General features: G+C 42.0%; 2 protein-coding genes across 2 annotated transcripts; both read left to right on the top strand.

The window, feature by feature from the left end:
* Positions 1-646: 646 nt before the first annotated feature.
* Positions 647-8,678, top strand: LOC104380179 (solute carrier family 2, facilitated glucose transporter member 11-like). Its single transcript, XM_009987623.2, has 11 exons — positions 647-742; positions 1,745-1,905; positions 2,410-2,534; positions 3,469-3,598; positions 4,581-4,729; positions 5,542-5,729; positions 6,016-6,126; positions 6,743-6,844; positions 7,200-7,275; positions 7,607-7,734; positions 8,472-8,678. The coding sequence occupies exons 1-11, from the start codon at positions 647-649 to the stop codon at positions 8,676-8,678; spliced, it is 1,473 nt and encodes a 490-aa protein (XP_009985925.1).
* Positions 8,679-13,390: 4,712 nt separating this feature from the next.
* On the top strand, positions 13,391-22,601 carry LOC104380169 (solute carrier family 2, facilitated glucose transporter member 11-like). The gene is made up of 12 exons (XM_009987610.2): positions 13,391-13,414; positions 14,364-14,462; positions 15,061-15,221; positions 16,129-16,253; positions 16,698-16,827; positions 17,444-17,592; positions 17,938-18,125; positions 19,175-19,285; positions 19,835-19,936; positions 20,860-20,935; positions 21,941-22,068; positions 22,395-22,601. Exons 1-12 carry the CDS (start codon positions 13,391-13,393, stop codon positions 22,599-22,601), a joined length of 1,500 nt encoding a protein of 499 aa, XP_009985912.1.
* The last annotated feature ends 2,349 nt before the right edge of the window (positions 22,602-24,950 follow it).

Below are 24,950 nucleotides of genomic sequence, written 5' to 3'. Positions count from 1 at the left end.
TTGCCTTTGAATATGGTCTGTCCTAGAGAGAGAAGTGCAGCATCATGCCACCATTGCTGGACGGAATCACTGGGACACTCAGTAACAGAGAGCAGTGAGGGTGGGGAGATGGGGTATGCTCGTATCGCGATACTGTGTTGTGGGGTATTCTTAAGCCTGCTGTCAGACATCGTTCTAAGAAAGGGTGAATAAACTGTGTAACCAGGAATGCCCTTCAATCCCCAAATGTTTCTCTAGTCTCAGCCAAGTCACCGAGCAAAATATTCATCTAAGTGAGATAACAAGTGGGAAAGGAGGAGGAGGAGGAAGGACAACTAGATGGAAATCCTGCACATAAGGCTTGCACATTGCACCATGCTCCTGCAACTAGTTACCCTAGGATAGTGCAGGTTAAGATGCCAAAGCTGAAGACAGAAGCACTGAAGTGTGTAACTGGGTTCTGGGAGACAGATACGAGTTTTTTGTCTCCTCAGATTTCTCACTGTTCTGTGCTGTGGTCTTCTATTTCACTCTGTGCGCTGGCTGCTTGTCTCAGAGGAGGCAGGTGCGAGGCATTGCTCAAGCTGTAAGAGTTCCTGAAGGTCAAACAGGACATGTCTGAATAGCTACACTAGCTTTGTTTGCTGGTTTTATTTCCTGCCAGAAAATGAGCTACAATCTCTTCCTCCTGGCTTTTGTCCTGGGAATTGGTGGAGCTTCCCAGTATGGGTTGCAGGTCTCCATTATCAATTCTCCTGCTGAGGTAAGCTTGTACAGCTCAAAAAATTGAGCTACCAGCATGGATTTCACTGTTCTCCTGCATTCCTGCCTCTATTTGCAGTCACTATCTTTTTCACTTCTGCTCTCAAAACTAGACTTACTGTTGTTTCTTGGTTCTAAGAGTAGCTGCTATTGCTCTTATGTTTCATTGGGTTTTAACTTGGTCTAGTGTGACAGCACTGGGAAAGGGGAAGATGAATGATACTTACGAAGTCAGACATTTTCCCTTTACTGAGTTGGATTGCTCACAGGACATTCTCCTCTTTCCAGTGCCCAGGGAGTCCTTTGAACTGTGTCCTTGGTCACACACACTAGGTCTAAATGACTGTCTGTTAGGTGAAATAGGACAGGGAAGGACTGTAGCTCTAGAGCTGAGGTGAGTGCTGATACCTGCAGCTGGAAAATGAAAATGAGGGGAGGTGTTTGTCATCTGAATGGTGCTGAGGATATTGAGCTCATAGTATCACCAGATTGGGAACTTCATCAAGAATGAGGGTGCCATGGAGGTTATGAACAGTAAGTCAAAGAGACTCCATAATAGGCCACATCGAGGGACAAATCCTGATCTCACTGAAGTCAGTTGAAGTCAAACCTTGATTTCACTCGAGGCATCAGACAGGATGCAAAAGGTAGATAAGAGAGACAGACAAGTGGGAATGGAGGGGAAGATCGGGTAGCAAAACAATCAGGGTTTAGCACATAAACAGAAGACCAACCTGCCACTCTTTTAGTGGCACTCACTGTTGATACTTAGTATTGATATGTTTATTCATTGATTTATTCATTCTACCATATTGCTAAAGCATTAACTCCAGGAATGTTAGTGGCAAAATTCCCTTTGATTTCACTGGGGCTAAGATTTCAATCAAGGTGTCGATAGAAACGTATCAAAAAGACCAGTAAGCAGATAAGAGAAGTAAAAAAGAGGTGCAATTACACAAACACATGTTGACTGAGTCCGTTGATTTCTGTTTTTCCTTTAAAGTACATCAAAGATTTCATCCGTGAGATCTGGCTGAAGAGATATGGCTCTTCTCCCACTGAAGAGCTGATTACTTTGACGTGGTCCTTTGTTGTGTCCATTTACAGCCTCGGTGGGCTTCTGGGGTCCTTGTCTGCTGGATATTTGTCTGTTAGATTTGGAAGGTAGGAATAATGATTACATTAGTCTTTCTGTTTACACCCACAACTGCAAAAATAAGTGACTGTGTCTCAGGAGAAACACTGCTTGTAAAGTGGCACTGTGAGCAGCCCAGAGCTGCTTCAGATGAAGGATCAGTTCAGTGAAGAAACAGAATGGCAAAATCTGCCAATGATCGCAAAGAAAATCATACTCTCTCCCTTTTGACTTCAAAAGCAAATCCAGTCCTGAGAAACCACTTGAGGAGTGCATGCATTTTAATGTGAATTTCACAGACAACCTCTCACAGACCTCGTTCTTCTGTGTAGGTATTGGCTCCACTGGAGGCATCAAAAGCTTATCAATCCCTGACAAAGGTTTCCCATTCTCATGTCCCATTTACCTCACTGCAGCTGATCTCAGAAGCTGGCACAGTGTCTTTAATCACGGTACAATTCATGCCTCTTCTGTCAGGCTGTGAATGACACATGGCCAATATTTATGCTCACATTAATTTAAATGAATTCCAGGAAGAAGGCCATGCTGTTGGCCAATATCCCTGCTCTGCTGAGTGCAGCTCTGATGGGACTCAGCCGACTGTGTGGATCCTTTGAGATGATCATCGCTGGAAGATTATTTTCTGGGGTGTCTGGAGGTAAATTAGCATCCCTGCCTATAGTATTAAATAGCTGGGAGAGCAGTGACTGTGGCCCCCAAGGATCTACCAGATTGAGTACATAGATCACAGATTTTTACTAAACCTTGCAGAGGGCCTGATTGCTGAATGCAATTATAACTAAACAAGAAAACACAAACATAATTAAATTAATTATGTGTAACATCTCCATTTCTCATTCTTTTATCTTTACATCCAATCCATATAAAAAGTACTGCCAAAAAGCCAAAGCATGCAATATTTCAGGGGAGCATGCTCACTCAATAGAAAGCTGAGCTCCATTGTTTCCATGGCTGCTCGTTGTGGCTGATACTGCCTTCCATATTATGGACAAGGGAATGGTTTTCAAGGGGGGCAATTCTAATTTCCAGGGCTGATAACCCATGGATCCTGTCTTAACTGTAGCTTGAGACTCGTTGTATCAGAAGGTTACATTCTGCCAGTATTTTCAATCCCTGAGCAGTTCAATAAAGATAATATTAACCAGCAAAAAAAAAAAAAAAAAAAAATTGAGAGGATAAATATTAATTAATTCACTGAGCAAATGGAATATATAGCATTTGTTAACTTGTTGGTTTCAAGCACAAAATAAGGCATATAACATCCTGAGTAGACAGCGAAATATGTAATCTGAGATTAAAGGGAGCAACAACAATCCTGTGTATGTGGCTGTAGGAAACAATGTCAGAGAAGGCCAGCCTGATGAAGAACAGATTTCCCAGGGGAACATACTTGCTTAGTGAAATATTTAGCCAAGAGGACAAGCCATGGTACTGAGAACATGCTTTACATCAGGCAGACACATACTCAGCAGGATTAAAGAAGTGTCTCAGAGCCTAATCCAATATGCTTTGCCCCAAAACATCAAACCTGTGAGAGTCTGAATTGCCCTGACAGTCCTTTGTCGCTGCAGGTTTAGCTCTGAATATCAATCTCATGTATGCTGGGGAATGTGCCCCACGGAAGCTCCGCGGGCTGATTGCCATCACAGCTTCTACTGCCATTGCCATTGGAAAGTTTGTAGGATTTGCTCTGGGTCTCAGGTAAGGGGGTCTAAGACCTATTTAATTTATTCTGTTATTAAAATATATGCATATGTCAATGCAAGCCTATGGATAGGCAAATCAGCAACTACTTTTAGACACATTTTCAGGGTACCTTAGACAGCCAGACTGAATTAGCTCAGCTCAAATTCCTGACTTAAGTGAACAGGAAACAGAAATCATACAAAATACTTAATCCTGAAGAATGATGTTGCTTTCTAGCAAAGACAGATCAAAATATAGATAATAAAAACTTTTCACAGATTTCAATGGATTTGAAAGAAATCTCTCTTTTGTAAGAACTCACCTTTACTTTTTATTTTTTAAAAGGAGCAGGGAATATCAGATCCATCCAAACTTTCTTGAAAAGGCACACAAACTGGCACACCCACTCACCAAACAGACACAAAACCAGAAACCAATGGTGGATTCATTCCTCCCGGCCGCACAGGCTCCTTCTGCCTGTCCTGTGCCAAAGATAGCCCATCTCGTTCCCAGGGCATGCATCATTCTGGCCAGGGTATTCTCAAAGCTGCAGGAAACTCAGCGGCTGCTATTTGGGACAGTCAGTACCAGGCTGATAACCCGTTGATCCTGTCTTAATTGTAGCTCGAGACTCTTTGTATCAGAAGCAGAGAGATCAGTCACCACAGGTTCTTTCTTCAGTGCTTGTGCCGAGATGCTGTTTGTCCCTGTGGGCCCTCCGCTGCAGGAGGATGCAGTCAGCCTTGCTGCAGTCACCACTGAGCAACAGGTGGCAACACTGTGTAGTTCGTGGGCTGCAGGCAACAGAACTCTGCTCTCCCCTTCCACCTTCCATTGAGATTTTCGTTTTTCTGGGCTGAGAAACACTGGAGACTCCTGGGTGAGAGCTGCCAGGACACAGGCAGCAGGGCTGAGGGACCACCCTGTGTCTGCGTGGGCTCCCATGGCCAGCACACATGGTTGCTCAGCTCCTCTTGCTCTGCTGATTGTGTTTCAGGGAAATTCTCGGAGTAGAAGCTCTCTGGCCTGTTCTCATGGCAGCCAATGCGCTCCCTGCCCTCGTCCAGCTTCTCACCCTCCCTTTCTTCCCAGACTCTCCTCGCTACCTTCTCATTGACAAAAAGGACAAGGAGGGATGCATCAAAGGTAAGGAAATGGGCCACAAAGCATTCATTTTAGCAAGAAGTGGAAAATACAATAAAGCCCCACATCAGCCTGGAAGAGAGGTACGCTTGGAGAAAGACTCTTGATCTTTTGGCTCTGAAACCATCTTCAGCTTTAATGAAAGACAGCCTCTTCTGTTTCGATATTAGTGCTCTCTTGGCTCTAGTATTTCCCTTACCCTCTGCCCAGATCCTCCAAGGGATGTGATCACACAGAGCTTGTATTTCCATCAATACAGATTCTGCCCTGAACAGTCAAGGTGTGGATACGATACCTTCCGTCTCTGTGCAAGAAAGGGACACTCTTTACTGCCATGTCATATCTATAAGCATTCCAGTTCCTCAGTAACCTTAACAGCAACTACTGACATAAAAAGAGAAACAGCCATTGTGGGTTTTTAACTATCAAAAGAGAGAACTCTTCGGATGTAGACTTCTTTTTTAATGTAGGAGTCATTTTCCCTTCTCTGTGTTGTGGTGTGTGCACTAGAACTGCACCTTTGGCAGGAGGGTATTCAGGGAAGGTTTGGTAAGAGTTTAGGCGTGATTTACATTGAAACTCTGTAAGCAGCTATTGGCCAAAGGTGAGGTGGTGATTAAGATTTATGGGGAAAAATAGATAGCCATGAACTGGATCTGTGTCTAATCTGGACCCAGATCTCTATGAAGTTCACACAAGCAAGGAGCCTGAAGCTCAAATAAGACACTCTGCAAGGCAGGAAGTAATCCTCTGAATTCATTTCTGTGCTGGTGAGTGTGAACCAGGAATCATCTTCTCTCTTCCTCTCCTTCCAGCTGTGAAGCAGCTCTGGGGAGATGGTGACCATATGGCTGAAATAGATGACATGATGGCAGAGCAAGAAGCCATCCATGGGGAGAAGGCTAAGAGTGTTTGTGATCTTTTCCGTGACCAAGCTGTCCGTTGGCAGCTCATCACTCTCTTCCTTGTCTCTGCATGCGTACATTTAATCGGCGCTAATGTGGTATGTGTGCTACTTTTCTCTGCTTTCTAGATTGTTTACAGTTTCTTGGCAAAAAGTAAGCTTTGCAATGAGCAGTAAAATGCTGACTGCAACAGTGGCTGTAAGGAGGGGATCTGTTGTTACTCTTCATTATAATCTTTTCCCACAGAAGTTTGGAGTCTGGGATAAGTTGAGAACTGTGTTTTAGCAAGTGTCATCTGAAGGCATGTCTATCTATCAAAAAAGGCAGAAGCTAGTGTAAACTTTACCACATGTTACAGCCTTCACGCGTTCCTATTCTTTTCAGGTTTACTTTTATGCATACAATGTCTTTATAAAGGCTGGAATCTCCCCTGCTCAAACCCGTTATGTCTCCATGGGGGTTGGGATGACTGAGATCCTTGCCACAGTTCTGTGTGTAAGTGACTCTTCAGCTGAATTTCGTTCTGCTGTAACACGTGGTTCATTTCAATCTTTAGAACTACTGTAAATGGAGCTTCAGAAGTCAAAATTCTGCAACAAATCAACTGTAGTACTTGGCACCAATCACACAAAATCATCACCACACACCCTGCAAACATGGGCATTTATATTCAATTTATGGGAGGACAGGAGAGTCTTTCCCTCAAAATCACCCAGCCTGGGCCAGCCTTGGGAGTCCCAGTTCCCCTCTGCAGGAAGGGCAGATGACAGTCCTTGTGCCCACTCGTCAGTAGGACTCAGGCTGTAACAATGCAAGCATTTCCACTTTGCTGTCCTACCTGGCCAGCAGAGTGCCACCTCAGGCCTCCTCTGCCCGGCAATGCTCCCTGCAGCCCTGCACCTCCCCACCTTCCCCGACTCCCGCAGCTCCAGGTCCTGCTCAGTCCACCCAGATGCCTTTACTCACCCTCCCAGAGGAGGTACCACATCCCAGTCCCCAACTCTTCAGAGATCCCCTCCCTGGTGAGTGAAGGCAGCTACTGGAGCAGCTCACCAGTGCCTGCCTTTAAGGTCTGTCCTTGGGAGCTGACAGCATGTCCTCCTGGTTGCAGGGTTTCCTAATTGAACGTGCAGGGAGAAAGACACTGCTGTGGAAAAGCTACACTGTTATGGCCTTGGCTTTCGGGCTCCTCACGGTCACGCTTTCACTACAGGTAAGACCCCACTTATGCCTTAAAGCTGTGTCCCATCTTCAAGTTTTATTGTATGGCAGATGCCATTACTATTTTCCTCCCTCTAAATCACTTTTTGGTGGGAATAGAAGTGTTTTGGGGCTAACCATCATACTAACAGAGGTCTTTTCCCAGCCATGTTCATGCTCATTAAAGCCTACGAATATCATACAACCATGATCACTGCCAAGACTATCTCCTTGTGAAGTTTCTGGAAGTGGAGGAAACAGATGTATGTTTAGCATTGACATAAGTAGCAGTGATTAATGTTTCTAATGGAGCTGGATAAATAAAATTTTAATTTCTGATTTTATTTGCTTTTCATTTCCTACCGTAGGATTCCTTTTCCTGGGTACCATACTGCTCTGTTGCACTCATCTTTATTTTCATCATGAGCTTTGGCATTGGGCCAGGTTGGTATTTTCTATTGGAATGTTTTCATATACTCATTCCTTCCTCGCTGCAGCCTTTAGGAGAGGTCCCAGGCATAGCTGTTCCACAGTTAGCGTGAATCTCTACTCCTGATTCAGCACAGGGGTAGATGTTCCCCTCCATATTGTGATAGGAGGTAAAACTTCATTTCATATCGCATTCCTACATGCCTTCCTCCTGAAGAGCCAAGCAGCACCTCAAACACTTTCAGGTCAGTTAAAACCATTAACTTATGTGGCAATATGAGGTGTGAGCTACAGAAGCATCTTGCAAAATTTCTAAACTCCCTTTTTTCTCCAACATTTTTTTCAGCTGGAGTATTATGTCCCTTGCCCACAGAAATATTTATTCAGTCATACAGACCAGCTGCTTATGTTTTTAATGGTGCTACAGGCTGGATCCAACTCTTCACCCTTGGACTTTTGTTCCCTTTCATTGTGGTAAGCAAAGTAGGGTGTTTTGTTTCAGTTCAGAGGAGGTTAGACCCTTCTTGAAACCAAAGCATCCTTAGCTTCTTCAGCACTTCATGCAGAGGACTAATTGCAGTTCTGATGGCACCTTTATTTTTACCCAGGTATCTAGTGAAAGCGTAGCAAAACCACAAAATGGTGCTAACTCTGCACACAGTTAGAGTGTGACACTGGCAAACACAGAAGCGGTGACAGACACCAACACTGTCAGATGTCATTTGAATGTCAAGAGGGGCTCCCTTCTTTTTCCCCCTTGTCCTGTATGTGCATCTCCTTTGGGGTTAACGTGGAAAATTGGCAGTCCCAGAGATCTCACCCAGCGCTAGTAAGAAGCAGGAAACTAAAGCCTTTGCAGTTTTGGACTGTGAAAGGAGGAACAGAGCTAACACACTACATACCTTCCCCAGCCTAGCACTGACTGAGAAGAGCAGAGCAGAAAGGAAGAGTAACTGAAGCTCAGCACTTCTCTGAATTGTCAAGCAATGACATTTAATGTCTGCTGAGCATCCAACTTTCCTCTTTAAAACAAGAAAGGAGAATTAGTTCATCTTACTGCTTGGTGCCATTCCCTGGGTGGCAGCAAGCAGAATTTACATCAACTGAGTCCCTGGCCAAGTTTTTTAGTAAAACCAGAAACTCCATATCATAAGATAAAGAAATCTAGATCAATTTATATAAACACATTTTGTCTCTTTCTTTTCCTATAGGAAGGTCTTGGTAGTTTCTGTTTCATCATTTTCCTGACATACTGTCTGTCCATGGCTATCTTTGTCTACCTGGTGATGCCAGAGACCAAAGGAAAGACCATGCTGCAGGTCATGGAGGACTTCAACCGCCTGAACTACCGTGGAAAGAAGAGACAGACAGCCCTACAGCAGAGTAACGGCTCAGTGATGACTGTTACTAGACTTTAATAACAAACTCTCCACTCTATATTTTGCTCTTTTATTACTGTAGTGCCCAGAAGCCTCACTAAGCAAGAGAGAATTCATTGCTCCACAAACAGCACAAATGTATATTTAAAAACAAACAGCTGCAATGCAGGGTGCAGGATGACCTTGGTGGTTCTCTCTAACTGCCAAAATATGAGCTGAATTAAATCTTCTGCAGAAAAAAATTAAACATAGTGTGTAAAGAAATTAGATCTTTGTCGGTGCCTGCAAGTTAGCAGTTGTGCAAACTGTAAACACAGGATCTGCTATTTTTCTTACCAAAACCAGGGCTCCACAGTTATTGGAAGAAGTGAGTGTGGAAGGTTCAGATGTACAGCATACTTGTGAAACTGAGAGAAAAAGAAGGCAGAGCTTTCATGTTGAACTTCTCTGCTCCTGTTAACAAGTCAGTGCTGCTGAGCTTTCTCAGAGAAGAAGTTTCAGTCCAGATGAAAAGAAGTGTTCAGCTCTTTAATCGGGTGGAAGAAGAGTACCTTGCCTATCAGTACACAGAATCAATAGGCAGTGTTTCCCTCTCTTACAATTAGACGAGAGCAAGGACATGGTATAGGGGCAACTAGGACTTTCTTGAGGAGCTTATGACCACACCTCTGTGACCTGCACCATGGTCTTCATCATTTTTTTTGAGGAAGGGGTAGGGGAGAGGGGGGAATTTATTGCTATGTCTGAAGAAAAAAGGTGTAACAGAGGTATAAGGTCCTGATGTGAAGGAGACATTATGCTAGAGAAACATCCAAGCATAACCTGCTACCTCAATCCAAACCTCTTGCTTGGTAATCAGGTACATTGCCTAGATTTGGAGATTCTTCTATTGGGACAAAGAGGTGTATGTCAGCACTGAAAGAAGGCATGAGCGAAGAAAGCAGAGCTGCAGAAATCATGAGTGGGCTAATCCACAGTGGGCAGATTCTCCTTCTTCATTAGCAATGACTATGTAGCTTGTCTTCAGCCTGGAGCCATTTCATTTCAAGAGAGATGGAACACTGGGTTTCAATGGGATTGAGTTCCCAAAAGTAACTGGTAGTGATGAGACAAAAAAGAGTGATGCCTCTCCCAGAGAACTCAGTCTGTATGTCTGAGTGTTTGCTTCTCTCTCCCGATCTCTGCATACTCCACATTTTCATTAAGAAACATGGTAAAAAGGGCTTCACTTTTTGTATTTGTTGCTATACGATGTGACACACTCTTGCTCTTCTTCATGTTTCGCAGTTTACTGACAAGGAAATAAAAAAGCAGTGACTAGGAAAACACATCCTACTGACCATGCCTGCGTTTGGTTTTCATTGGTTGAAGGGTCAGTGACAGAGAGAGAGCCCGTCTTTTGGGAGTGTGTTTTTGGGGTCAAGGATATTGTGTCTGTCTTGTTGTGGAAATGTGATCTTCACTACTGACTTGCAGATGCTGCACAATAAAATTTGCCAAAGGACCTGAATATTTAACGGCAGTTTCTTTCACAGCCCTAAGGCTCCTGCTATTTTATCTTCACACCATCCTCTGACAATATTTGTAGCAGTGCCAAGAGCTAGTACCAAGAGCAGTGGACTTCCCCAACACAGCCTTCCTTCCTATGACAATTATCATATTATGAAAAAAGCTAGACAAAATTTATAGTTGCAAGACCGGAGGTCATGAATTGCACAATACCACAGTAAGAATCAACATACATTCCTTGTTTCTGGTCAAAAATGCAGGAGAAAAAAAGAAGAAACATTTAAAGTATTTTGAAAAGGAATGATTAGGTAAGACCTTGATTATTTTAAAAGTCTTTATTTGATCTGGTCTTTCTCAACCTAACTGGTTCCCAGCGAGGAAGTTTTTAGTGTCTTACAAGACACTAAAAACTCATTTACTTATACGTGTCTTTCTACAGTGTGATCTTGTCCAGCACGCCTGACTTCTTCACTAGTAAATACTGTCTGCAAGAGGGAAAGTGTGGTAAATCATTAACTCTGCCATAAACTAGCATGGATTGGGAATAAAGGTTAAAGAAGTACTTGTGAATCTGCAGTGTATCATCTATTTGATTTCCAGGATCACACAAGTGCAACACATGGCATCTTTGCAAACAAAATGCCTCCAAGCATCCAAGGGTGTTGGGTGCACTAAGTACTGGGTCTGGAATATGCACATTTCTTGTAGTGTTCAAATCCTAGGTGGAAAGACTCGTCCTGACCTCTTCTTTAGGAAAATAAATAAGAACTATACTAGGCATTTATGTCTTGCTTTCTCCTGAACAAAAGTGTGAGGCCAGATAGAAATGAGACAGCAGTATGAGTATTCTGGGAGAAACAGAGACAACAGGAGGAAGAGGAATAGGGCTCTGCTGGGACTGTTCGATCAACCAGTCAGATCTGTTTGATCTGGCCACAGAGTGTTTAAAAACCCCTCTAGAAGGACCCTGGCAGAAAGAGCTGCCATGTGTTTCCTTCCTTTCAGCAGCCAAGCTTCCTGTCCTCAGCTCATAAAACAAATTGTCCTTTCCCCTCTGGTTCATTCAGGCTCACCTGCTCCCTGCCCATGGCCCCACTCGGAGGTGCCTGAACCCTGCTGTCCGAGTCTAGCAAAATGGTTTGCCGTTAGTCTGACAGAACAGATTTGAGAGGGAAAAGAAAAATAAAAACGGACTTGCAAGAGACAACAGAGCATGAAAAGGTCTAGAAACCTTGATATTCAATGTGACAAATTCAATATGACATTCAAATTTGATACAGGAAACAGAAGGATTTAAAAGAAAGTAAAGATAAAATGAGAGAAACAGTAAAATAGAGGGATAATTATTTCAAAAGTAGCTTTTAGTGTGTCCTGACAGAGAGCAAGAAGTAACATGGGATTTTTCAAGTATTTCGTTAGACGTTCTGCTGCTGGAGTTGGGAATAACAAAAGTTTACAAGAGTTCAAGGAGGATGTCTGTAAATGCATGGAATGCAACCAAATGGTTGGACTTGATGATCTTAGAGGTTCTTTCCAACCTTAATGATTCTATGGAAGGGGCAAATATAAAGACACCATCCTGACTGATAAAGTCCCAGGGTTGCACATCACTGGGCCCTGGAAGATGCACAGGGAAAGTGTTCTTCTGCTGAGTTCTTATGCTTTTGCCTACAACCACTATTTGTAACTGACACCTCTGGGATACTCTGCTGGACACTGTCCTGATCTGATCCTAGAAGATAAGGTGGGGGGGGGTGGTAAGATAGGACGGGGGACAGCTGTGCAATCTGGCTGCAGTCTTCTCTCTGACAGCAAAATCTTTGGCTGAGGGGAGGGCAGTGGTCAGTGTTGAAGTGTCTGGAGATTGAGAGGAGGGATTTGTAAGCAGCAAGATAAAACCTAAATGAAGACAGGGATTTTTGCAGTAGTAATTGAAGAGACAGGTGGATTCTGGGGTATTTTAGAAGAGGAAGTTATAACATTTGAGGAGTCTGTGCTGAGAGGGGAAGGAATGAAATACCCGACCACAGCTAATGTGGAGGTGATGAAGACTTCAGGAATGATGAAAATGGAATGAGTGGAAAGAAGAGTTCAGCTTGAATCATTTCACTGTACTGATGTGCATCAAGACATCCGGGCAGAGGGTTTGGAGGGAACTTTACTGGGACACCCAGCAGGAGAAAGGTCAAGGCGTGACTCAGCAAGCGCACCCTGTGCTGCAGGGCACATGGCCAGGGGACAGTGTGGGGCTGTTGGCAGTCAATGAAGCCTGAAAAAGAAATTGTAGGAGGAATATCGGTGCTTCCGTTGTGCTCCTGAGCAAAGCTTCTGTTGCCTTCAGACCTGTAACCCACCTTCCCGCCTCCTCTTTCAGCACTAACCATAGACAGTTAAATCTCTAGTACAGAGTGAACTATGTTGTACTCAGTGTAGTACAAAATGTTCCATGCAATACGCAGAGGCCTGAAGGAAGCAAGAATTAACTTACACCCTTTGTAAACAGACAAGTCAGATTCGAAAGCTATTTTTTTAACATGAAATGTACTTCTGGAAATCAATTCTCAAGTCAGAACAGAATGAGTATCCAGCTCTGGCACACAGTAGGCCCTCTCTGTTGTTACAGGGAGGTAAGAGCGAGGCTTCTGAATGGTTCTGGAAACAGCGTAACCCTCTGTAAAGAACTGGGTGTTAGCAAGGACCCTGTATGCCAATACTCAGGTGCTTCACGTCCTGCAACTGAGAAATTGCTCACATCACTTCAAGCCATTGAAAATCTTACAGCATGCAAGAGGCATTATGGCTCAGCTGCAATACTGAAAGGGACTTATCTCTGCGGTACGCTGGGGAGGAGGAAGACACACTCTGCCTGAGCTGCTTGTCAGAGAGGTGAAGAAGGGCTCTGCTGCCCTGAAGGAAAGATGGTAGCACCGTCTGACTCCTCACACAACAGGAACATGCAGTTTTTAGCAGTGTGAGTAAGGAGGAGCGCTCCCAATACAAGAAGGATAAACATTTACCAATGTTGTAATCAGCTTGGCATATGTGGGTCTTAGAATAATTAAACCAGCAAGAAGAGGCCTCTTCCAAAACTGGGAAGAGTACACAATTCACTAAAAGCTACATAGTTAGAATTTAACTTTTGTGCTATCATCGCAACGTTTTATAATCTAAGCGTAGAAAACCTGTCTCTCATCTGACAAAGTTGACAAGGGCTCTCAGAGCAGGCAGGTTTTCAAGGGGAAATGGCTGGTTTCCTCTCAGACCTGGTGAGTATCCAACTTCTTGTCTTCTAGCCCTAGTCATTAACAGCAGCATGATCTTTAGAGATTACAGCAAAGGGAATCAAACAGTCTTTCTTGTAACAAAAATGAGCAACAGAGCACATGCTTGGGACAACACTGATTGAGCAATAAGACTGACTACACAGCATCTCCAGAAAATATATTAGAAATACCAAAAAGTGAGAGGTTTAAAAGAGGACCTGGGAAACCCAGAAAGAATAGGCATTTTAAAGAAGATAGAGAAATAGCATCAATGAGAAAAGACAAAACAGAAAAAAACTTCCCACTCTACTGCCCTGCACTTTGAAGGATATTTGAGGACAGTCATCTGTTTAGAGTGTTGTTGACTAAATGCCTGAAAACATATGTGCTTGTGAAGAGTGCTCTAAAATCCAGTGTACATCATGGAAACGCAGCATTTCAAATAGGAGTCGCTCAAGTAGGGACTCCAAAAATGGAGTTTCCTATGGAGATAGTAAAAGTGAAATGTAAAAAAAAAAAAAACGTTTTAACAGGACAGACTTGATTAATCTCTGGAAACTGGTGAGCAATGTCTCTGAGGAGGCAAAGTTGAAGGAAAAAAGGGATTCAAGAAAGCTATAGCTTCTTACTACGCAAAATCAAACCAAAACTATCCGAACAAGGCTTTTATGATTTCTTTTATTTCTGTGGCTAGCAGAACTAACAGAATTAGAGACTGCATCTTTTCAGGCTGCTAATAACCAGGAGAGGAACATAAAGGAATGTGCAGATTTGCATCTTAACAATTTCCCAGCAATTTTGCTTGATTATTGAAAAATTCAAAGTAAGTTTTTGCATTTTAAAGGCTTCTTAATTATAGAAATGTGAAGATATAAAATCTCATGAATTATTTCATGGTCTGAAAGCCATGCTGGTATCAGGAACTTAGGATGTGTTTCCTCATCTTTGGCAGGTTCAGTACCGGAAGGTATTGCTAATGATTACGCTGCTAGGAATCGGTGGAACCCACCTATCTGGTTTTCAAATGTCTGTGATCAATTATACTTCTCCGGTAAGCAAAGACTTCATAAAATCTGCACTTCATGGGACTAGGCCTTACACTTTGAAGATGCTCTAAAAGATCTGTTAGGTGTTGCTATGTGAGTTTATTCCCAGCTCTCTCCAGTGCCATGCTGTCCACCGTCAAAGGATAAAATGAGTTTGCATGATTGATAGGAGCTGCACTACGAAGACGACTTCCCACAGAACTATGTGGAAACAGTATGTTGAAACACCCTCCTTAAAGACCATGCCATGGAGAAAAAAATTTAAAAACTAGCTGATTGAGTCTTAACCTTCAGTTCAGTCCTTTTCTCTTTATATCCACTACCTGCAACAAGAACATTTGCACTTCACTAGAATCAATGAAAGGTGCCAATATTTTGGTGTAGGAACGCCAGGATTCAACAGATTAAAGAGAATAATGAAGTTTTGAAAGATACTTTTACACTGTCAGGCTGTATGAGAGGCAAATCCTAATTTGCTAAAAACAGACCCATATCCATGCTTTTAGTAATGACTATTAATCTATTTTTTTTAAGTTGTAAACCTAATGAAGATCTATTGTCATTAGTACCTCAGCAGAATGAAAATCTCTTTTTCTGCCTCAGTACATTCAGAAGTTTATCAACGAAACCTGGTTGGAGCGATACGGTTCTGCACTGCATCAGGAAACGCTCACGTTATTGTGGTCCATCATCGTGTCTATGTACTGTGTAGGTGGAGTGATAGGATGTCTTTGCAGTGGGTTCCTGACTGCAAAATATGGAAAGTAAGTATATTTCCCAACAGCTCCTTAATCAGGGCTGCAACAAGGGAAGCAATTAAATATTACTCCCCTGATACAATGGGTGTCAGAATTCCCACTGCCCCCTTCTGGTGCAGAATTGACTCTACTCAGCATGTCTAACTACACCTACCTACATCAGAGAGACAAGAATATCCAACTATTTCTGATTCCCTTTTCATGGTTTTTGATGCCATAAAATTCCTGTATTTTTCCTGAAATTTTAATAAAAAATAAATCTCTGAAATTTCTTTATTGGGCAATAATGCCCTAGGGAGCCCAACAATGCTGCAGGAGTGCAGAAGGGGGTGGGTATTCTGTAGGCAAAAGGTGGGGTTTTTTTAGCTTTTTTTTTTTATTTGATTGCAGCCTTTTAAAAAAATGTGCAGATTTATTCCTCTGTAAGAATAATCATATTTTCAGCAAAGATAAGCAGAAGTCCCTCAAGCCATATTCAAAACCTTCTCTTTGAGAGTGACCATAAAGGACAAAGCCAGAACTCTCTAGCTCGAGGTGGACAGTGAAGCAAGTTGTCAGGGAAGCTGGATTTGCCTTGTTCTGGGAACACATGCAGTGTTTGAGATGGAAGCTTTGCCCACAGGAAAGAAGTGAAAAAGAGCATTCCTTATCAGTATTTATCCTGCAGGACTTTCCTTCAGCCTCGTGGTATGCTCACATAGTGTTAGCATGGAAACAAGGAATCTAGCTTCTCTCTTTCCACTCCCCTGCTAAGACATTATGCCTTTTCATAATCAAGTATGGTTGTCCTACAAGCAATGGATTTAAACATGGCCATGGCTTGGTCTGCAAATCCAGAGGAGAACAGGCAGACATTAGTCAAAGAGGAAAAAGTAAAACATGGATCATACCCCCATGTTGTTTGCTGTTGCAGGAAGAAGTGTCTGCTGTTCAATGACGTGATCCTAATAATAGCCACGCTGCATACTGGCTTCAGTAGGAGAGCCAGGTCTTTTGAGATGATCCTGATCGGGCGCTTCCTGGAGGGCATTGGTGCTGGTAGGACTCCCCACTACTCCATATTAACGTGATTTCTTTGGGATTGTGGTGGATTGACCCTGGCTGGACACCAGATGCTCACCAAAGCCACTCTATCACTCCCCCTCCTCAGCTGCACAGAGGAGAGAAAATATGATGGAAGGCTCGTAGGTTGAGATAAGGGCGGGGAGAGATCACTCACCAATTACTGTCATGGGCAAAACAGCCTTGAGTTGGGGAAATTAGTTTAATTTATTACGAATCAAATCAGAGTAGGATAATGAGAAATAAAACCAAATCTTAAAGCACCTTATCCCCACCCTTCCCTTCCTAACAGGCTTCACTTTACTCCTGATTTTCTCTGCCTCCTCCCTGCAGCGGTACAGGGGGACTGGGAATGGGGGTTGTGGAGGATATATAGCAAATAGTTATAGCTTTAGCTCTCTTGTGTCTTCTTCACTTTAGGAATACATTTGAATGCCCATGTTCAGTATGCTGGAGAGATCTCACCTAAGAAGTTGCGTGGATTTGTAAACGTGACCACCTCTGTGTTTCTTTCACTAGGAAAAGCTGTAGCAAGAGTTCTTGGATTACGGTACTTGTGCTACACCTTCTCATCCTATTTTCTATTTATTTGTCTTCTGTATGGCAGGAAAATGTTGTTCTCCCCATCCTAGAAACAGACATATGCTAAGGATGGGGTTTTACTTTGCTTAACTGCAGCTGTCAAAAGGAAGCATCTACCCCATACCAGTCACTGAGGTTTCCATGTCATTCACCGGGGAGAAAAGGACTCTTCTCTTGAGAAAGGATGAATGCATCTCTGGAGGTGCAGTCTCTCTGCTGAAGTTAATATGAAAAGATTGTGTGTAAACAGTTAGTAAACTTTTGAGATGTGAAATCTCTGCTAATTTCTTGATAACCTCATACAGAATTGCAGTATTGGTTCATAGAGCTGTTGTGGGAATATTCAAACCCCACTGATCTTTAGAAAATAGTCAAATTATAAGAAAAATCTCAATCTTGCAGTAGAAATAAAATATTGGTCTATTTTCCTTTCTCTAGCCTAAACATCTTCTATTTCAATTTATCTTTCCAAGGTCTGCATGTGTATTGTGTCTCTTTAGCTTGGCTAGGATCTAGAAAATACCAAACTAGTTATAGACTGTAATTGTACGAGACTATAAATACACTCTAACATGCTTTCATAGAGATCTTTTAGGAACTGAAGACATGTGGAATGTGCTATTGTCCTTCTCTGGGTTGGTGGCACTGATACAACTGCTCTTTTTGCCATTCTTTCCTGAGTCCCCTCCCTATCTCTTGCTGCAAAAAGGAGACAAGGCTGGTTGCTTGAAAGGTAAAATAAAACTTTAGATCATTAATTTCTTAAACCGTAACTCTTGGGAAAATAAACCTAATAGAAGGAATCAGCTTTTCTATTAGCCAACTACAGATTTCTTGATAATTACATGATTAAAGAAATACTTAAGATCTACCCCTAAATACTACAGCAAGTTGAAAGCCATTTTCCAGGGAAGTCTCAGCATGTTCCAGTAAGCAATGTTCTAGTTCTTTGCTCAGTGATTGATGAATCAAAGTATGAACTGAACTGCAAATGCTGAATGTCATTAAAAGTTGAAAACCACAAAACTCTGAGTGGATCAGAGATGGAGGAGTACACTTCATTCTGTCTTTTCTGTAGCCATGAAGCAACTCTGGGGAGAAGGGAATTATCACACAGAATTTGATGACATGATGAAGGAAAAGGCTCTAACAAAAGGCACCAAAATCATGAATGTCCTGGAGGTGCTGAAAGAACAATCCGTGTATCCGCAGCTGAGTATCATGCTCGTCCTTTTACTGAGTCTACAGCTCTGTGGCCTGAGTGCAGTTGAGTACATCCTATTTCGGTGCTTAAATCTGCTATTAAGTAACCAAAGCACTACAGTTCCAACTTGTCACTTTCCTCTGGATCTACATTATTCCTCCTCGCACAAAGCCCACTGCCTGTGAAGATCTGTGGTATCATCACCTGTGTTCTGCATACCTTTAAGGGAGCTTTTCAGGTGGGAATACAAGAGATTGAACTCAGCATAAGTTCCTGCAAGGGCACTGTTGCCTTCATTCGCCTGATGGTATTACCAAAGATTCTGTAGGAGAAAGGCTTATAAATACCCCAAGGCTTGCTACAACCCAGAGGTCTATTTATCTAGACTTCCAGCTCCACTTTCTTTGACTTCTGCAGTAGCAGATGGCCAGCTATTGCCATCCAACTTTCATTCCATTTGATAAGGGAGATTTATTCATTAAGTAATTTCCTTTCAGTCGTTTCCACATAAAGGTGGATGAGCCAAAAACAGCCCGAGTGAATAGTGATTCTCCTGGATGACATTTTTATTGCTTGCCTGTGAGTCTCTCTCCCTAAGACTTGCTTAAGCCTGTGCACTCTGCTGGAGCTTGTTCGTTACAGTTGCCAGCAATGTGGGCAGAGGAGACACCTCTGCACTCTGCTGACAGGCAAATGGTGCCCAGTCCATCGGGGACTTTGCAGATGTGCAGCTTCTGCTCAGCAACTGGAAAAGGGCAACAGAATCAACTGTTTGTAGGGCAATGTATGGTCTGCTAAGACTAAGATCTGCTTTTCTTTTTATTCACCCCCTGTCTTGTCCCTTTCCACTTCCTCTTTGCCAAAAGAACATCTTTTTCTCTTTTTCCCATGTCTTACAGGCAGTATGCTCCTTTTTTTCCCCTGGACTTTCAAATCCCTTTTCTTCATCTCCACTAACCTTTTGATTTTTCATGTCTCATGCAGGTATGTCAGCTCCACAAAGAGCCAACAATGTTCTGTCAATGACAAATCTAGCTCTAAGTGATGCTTGATCAGCACATATCACATCTATTGACTATGCTTCATTTTGAAAACATTTCTTATTTCCCAGATCACCTTTTACACCTCAGAAATTTTTCAGACAGCCAACCTGCAGGAAAGCATAATCCCATATGTATCTCTAGGAGTTGCAATCTCTGAGCTCATCTCTGTCATCTTCTGTGTAAGTCAGACCTTTCTGGGGCTTTAAGAGTTAAAGTACATGTGAATTGAGTGTATTCTTCCTTAAAGAAAATGAATATTCTCCTTATGAACTACAGAATTTTTCTGTGGTACTGCATAAATCTGTAAAGTGCTCGTTACCGTCCCCTCCAAATTTTGTCCTACCTTTTACATCTTTCTTCCCATCTTCATTCTCCATAATTTCTTATAAAAATCCCTTATTCATACACATATAAATGAAGTGTCATTCAAACATAAATATGTATACTTATTTCCATATATTTGTGTATATCTATAAATTCAAATGGAGTCATAACATGCTTCCGTTGATAAGAGCGTTTATGAAAAAGTAGCTGTCACGCTGGTCGGCGATGGTGATTCGTAGTATTCGAGAGGCTACAAAGAACTCAATAAAATAACAAACTTGGAATGACTGAGATTTGTGTTCTCTAAAGTAAAACAAACTCAGAAGAATGCTTTATTTGTTGGACTGCTGACAGCTGGAGTTTGCCATGCTTCCAGTGATATGCATTCTCTTTCTACTCTTCAGAGCTCCGTTATTGATCATTTTGGACGTCGGGTGCTCCTGTGGCGTGGTTATTTGCTGATGGCACTGATATTGGTGTTGCTTGAAACAAGTCTTCTACTGAGCGTAAGCAAATGTCTCTGTGGGAGTGGACCTGCATCAGAATTCTTTGTGCAGGACAGCAGTCAGCCTTAGCTTTCATGTCCAAAATAGCAGGTCAGAATATCTTCTGCATACAAACTCATAGCCCCTCTGCAAGGCTTTGTTTGTCCTGCCTTGTAGTTCATCTGTTTTAATCAGGCTTTTGAACAGTCAGTGAAAAACATTTTGTAAAACCATTGGCCTGGCATAGCTTTCCTGCAGCTCTCCGCCTGCCTGACCTCTCCAAACCTCACCTTTGTCTTGTTCTGTTGTCCTTTAAATCCCTAGCTGAGCATCCCTGCTGTCACCTTTCCCATTTGCTATCCCATGCCTCCTGCAGCAGAAGCAGTGTGTACTGACCCTTCCAACAGCCACCAGTTTCCACCCCTGACACAACTGATCCAGCTACATAGTGCAGCTCTCTAGGTACTTCCAGTCGGGATGGTGAAAGGTAGTGAGGAATCAGTGTCATGGCTTCAGTAGTGCCAGTGTTTTGCACTGCCTTGCAATCTTGGTCTCAGCCCATAAACTTTCAGCTTCTTTCTGTTTCTCAGGTATCTCCTGGTGCACAAGAGATTTAAACATTTCTCTGAAGTTGTCTAATTCAATAATATAATTACGTTAAATCAGTAACAATTTTCCCCATACTATAATTAGCTTGGAATTCGTTATCTATTTTTCAGACCAGGGTGCAGTTCAGCTCACCTCCGTAGATATGATGCTGCAGGCTACTTTGGGCTCTCCACTGTGTTCAGTACAGAGAGATAAGTAGTTCTAGTGAGCACCTATTGCAGAGCTCAGCATCATGGGCTTTTTCGTAAACATTGCTTCTCCTATATGTTTGGATCAGCAGTGCTACAGCTGTAAAATCAATTTGCATTCTCTTCCCTCCTTTTGCCTTTGTCTAGGATCAGTTCCTCTGGATGCGTTACTGCAATGTTATTCTCATCTTTTTATTCATCATTGCCTATGGAACAGGACCAGGTGAGTACAACAATAAAAGCAGCAGCAGGAAGCTTTGGACCACATGGAGAAGCACAAGCCATGGATGTACAGAAGTAGAATTGGACTGTTTGAATATATCTTTGCAAATCAACAGCTTAGTTTGGACTGAAATTGAGGGAGTCCAAATTTTTGATGAATTAATGACCCAAGAAACAATCTATTTAACAAATTATTTGAAATTATTCAGACCCTGATGAATCAGGACCCTGTTTCTTCTCCCTGGATTATAGATTCAAGCCAAAAAAATACTTGTTAATCACTTCACTAAGCCTTGTTTTCGAGGGTGGGAATGCTGTTCAGTGCTTACAGGCTCAACTGGTCCATCTCTGTCTTTGCCTAAGGGCAGAGGTAGCTGCTTCTAAAATAGCAGAGTTTTCTCAACTCACCTGTAAAATCCTACCCTATTGAAGAATGATACCTGATAACACACATAGTGTGTCTCTTAGCATTGCTCTGTCCTTTCTCATCCTCTCTTAATGTCTCTCAGAATCACCTTCCTTGGTAATGCCAGAACTGGCACTCTATTAGGACCTCACTTAGGTAAGACCAATATTTACTCTGGAAGTTCCCCAACTGAACACTACTTTTAGTTATTACAGTCTCCAAATTCAAATGGCAGCCTTTATTATTGTAAGGGCTGCATATGAGGACAAGGAATGTTTTGAAAACCTAATAATTCCCACAGAAGCAGGTGTCTCCTATGGGCAAGGAAGAGAAATAGGCCATTAGGGAATTTCATCTCCCTATTTTATACATCTTAGGTGGATTGAAACTACACTTCAGAGTTTCCATCTCTCTCCATGGACCATAAGAGAAGTTCATAAGGGAATTCAGATAGAGATGGCTGTGCTGCACAAATTGAGATGATCTCACATTAGCTTGACTTACTGGGCTGTGTTTGACCAGCGACATCAGTTCACTTACATTGAGGAATATGGTTAACTACAACAATGTTTTATTGCTTTTTAATGTTTTTTTCCTCAGCTGGAGCCGTTGCATCTGTCATGAATGAAATCTTCACCCTCTCAACAAGGTCCTCCGCTTTTGTAATTGGTGGAATCGTCATTTGGCTAGGCCTCACTTTCACTGGAATGATCTTCCCCTTTGCTGTTGTATGTAATTTGATTCAAATCTTCTCTTTGACTGTCAATTTAAACTGGTTTTCTATGCTGATCTGGGCAGGAAGTAGGACGAAATGCCTTGTAGATGATCAAAGCTGTGAATCTATTATTGCTACTGGCATGTGGAGGTCGTTTATGTAAAACACTTCCCTAGACTTCAGACATCCTCTGCTGTCTCAAGAATAGATTGAAAAGATAAATAAAGATTCCTCTGTAAAATCAACTTATTTCACAGGAACAAATCAACAATTTTCAAGAATCTATAAGGGCAAGTGTCATCAGGAAAATCACTCATTTTATTCTGTTTTTATCTCCAGATGCTTCTTGGTCCTTTTTGCTTCCTCATCTTTATTGGTGTCCTGGTCATTTCAGCGATTCTCATCTATTTGTTCCTCCCAGAAACAAAAGGGAAGTCAATATCCGAAATCACAGAAGAATTCAAAACACACCAATTTAAGAAGAAGCGTCATCAGGCTGTGGAGAGGAATGCTACTGAAGAAAAGACATTCTGCACCAAGCTCTGATAGGCCACCATAAGCAACCTCCATCAAAATCAAACTGAAACCTAAACCTCAACATGGACTTTTCTCAATAAAATGTAATCCAAAAAGTAAACCACAGATATCTTGTCATTAATCCAAGTAGCCCTATTTTCTATTTATCTTTGCTTTTCATGGTGAGAGACAATGGCTCCTTCCTAGAACAGCTCTATAGCAGGAAGACGTTAGTAATTACAGACACTCCTCAGCTGGCACATGGAAAACATTTTCAGGCATAACATATCCATTTTATTTCAAGTCTTTCTCCTTTGCTATCATTTTAAAGAAGAAGGATTTGTTTGTTATTTCATAAGAAAGCTCTGCTCGGGCTTAAGAGCAGGATGAAGAGAGGATGAAACATAAACATAGTCCTTGCAGACAATTTTCATGTCGTGTCTTTATAGTATCACACTGTAAAGAATCTAGTATTGGTGATGAAACTGCACATGAACAAATATCAGGCAGAATAACAGAAAGAACACCTACCTTTGTAGGATGATTCTACCTTTGTATAGGATGATCAATTATTTTTCCATTTTCTGTCACAGCTACAAATGGTGTACCATGCCTCCTGTTTAGTAGGACCACATGTCCTATCTTTCTACAGGTTAATCATTCACATTGATTATTGCTGCACTGGAGCACTGGATCAGTGTTGAGTTTCAGGGAGTTTTCTACCTAAAAATTTCAGATAATGTGCTTGCTACTTCTAAAGAAATAGCCACAGAAGAAACTCTAATATTAAAGTGCCAGTATGTGTTCCAGCAACTGAAACCTGGGTTAGATTTTATATTTGATCTCGTTTCATTCCCTGTATCAAAGCAGGGAACAGTTATGCTACAAAATATTCCCATTTAGAGGGACCTCTTCTGTTGAGTCCTTGAAATATTTAATCCATCCGTTCTAAGCACTGTCCAATTGCTGCAAAATACATCAGTCAACAGAAATAATTTGAAGTAAACATTAACCTCAGTCTCAGAGTCTGGCAATTACTTAAGCAGAAGGTGCAGAAAAGACATGACAGGAAACACTTCCTCAGTCTAACAGAGTTCTGTCTGCCTGGGATCAGCCACCCTTGCAATATCAGCTTGAAAAGCTCCTTTCAGAAGTGGTAAGTACTACAGCTGGCAGTATCGGCTGTTAATATTGAGCTGTCAGAAGAATTGAGAGGTTGTCTGTTGCAATTATCATTCCTAAAGAAAATGCAACACATATGTACCGAACTATTTTCAAAATAATAGAGTGGACAGTGGATAATCTTTCTAACTTTGTTACTGTGAAAGTTAGAGCTACTGTTTGAAATAAAAAAATTCAAAGACACAGAATTAACTTTCTGGACTAAATCATCACAGAAGCTTTGAAGGAAGTTGGGTAGAGAAACTGATTTAAAAAAACCCCGAATGTTTAAAAGTCCTCTAGCACTTAAATGGTGAGACATTTCTATACTCTTCCCACCTGCTCCCACACCTTCCCATGTACAACTGTGATACTGGTAAGCTTTCCTAGCTAGTAGCCTGATAGTGGTATGAAATCGTGCATTTGAAAATAAAGTTCTTGTGGATTGGTTAATTAATTAATGTGAAGAAGAACAACAAAACTGATAATCCAGAACCTTTATCTGGCGGATCTTTTTTTGCATTGATGCTTTGAATCTTCTGCTAAGACCATTTAAACATCATAGAATCATAGAACAGTTTGATTTGGAAGGAATCTTAAAGATCATCTAGTTCCAACTCCCCTGCCATGGGCAGGGACAACTTCCCCTACATCATGTTGCTCAAAGCCTCATCCAACTTGGCCTTGAACACTTCCAGGGATCTCTGGGCAACCTATTCAGTGCCTCATCACCCTCATTGTGAAGAATTTTTCCTTAGATCTAATCTACATCTACCCTCTTTCAGTTTAAAGCCATTACCCTTTTTGCTACCTTAGAAACGCAGGGACTAGGATACCAGTTTCTTTTGTGATGAGCCTGTACTATTATTTGCAGGTTCAGTACCAGTGGTTGTTTGTACTGCTCTTTGTGTTGGGAATTGGTGGATTCCTCAGAATGGGCTTTCAAATCTCTGTGAACAACTCCTCAGTCATGGTAAGAAAAGCTTTAAGCAGATACAGCCTCTTCAGGAGTCCTTGGTAGTGGAGTTAAATTGTAAAGGATGCTTACCAAAATAAATTGTAAATGGTTTCCATTGACTTTCCATTCCCAGCCCTTTCCACCTCCCTTTCTCTGCAGAAGAAAAGAACAAGAGCTAGGCTGTTGCAGACAATCTGCAAAAACAGAAGGCAGCAATGGAAAACATCAAAAACCTGAGTGTGATGAAAGTGCTGGAAGAC

Source organism: Tauraco erythrolophus, chromosome 19 (genome assembly GCF_009769465.1).
Source record: "Tauraco erythrolophus isolate bTauEry1 chromosome 19, bTauEry1.pri, whole genome shotgun sequence".
Lineage (NCBI taxonomy): Eukaryota > Metazoa > Chordata > Aves > Musophagiformes > Musophagidae > Tauraco > Tauraco erythrolophus.
Note: the sequence above shows the minus strand (reverse complement) of the source record. Positions and strands in the feature narration are given on the sequence as shown.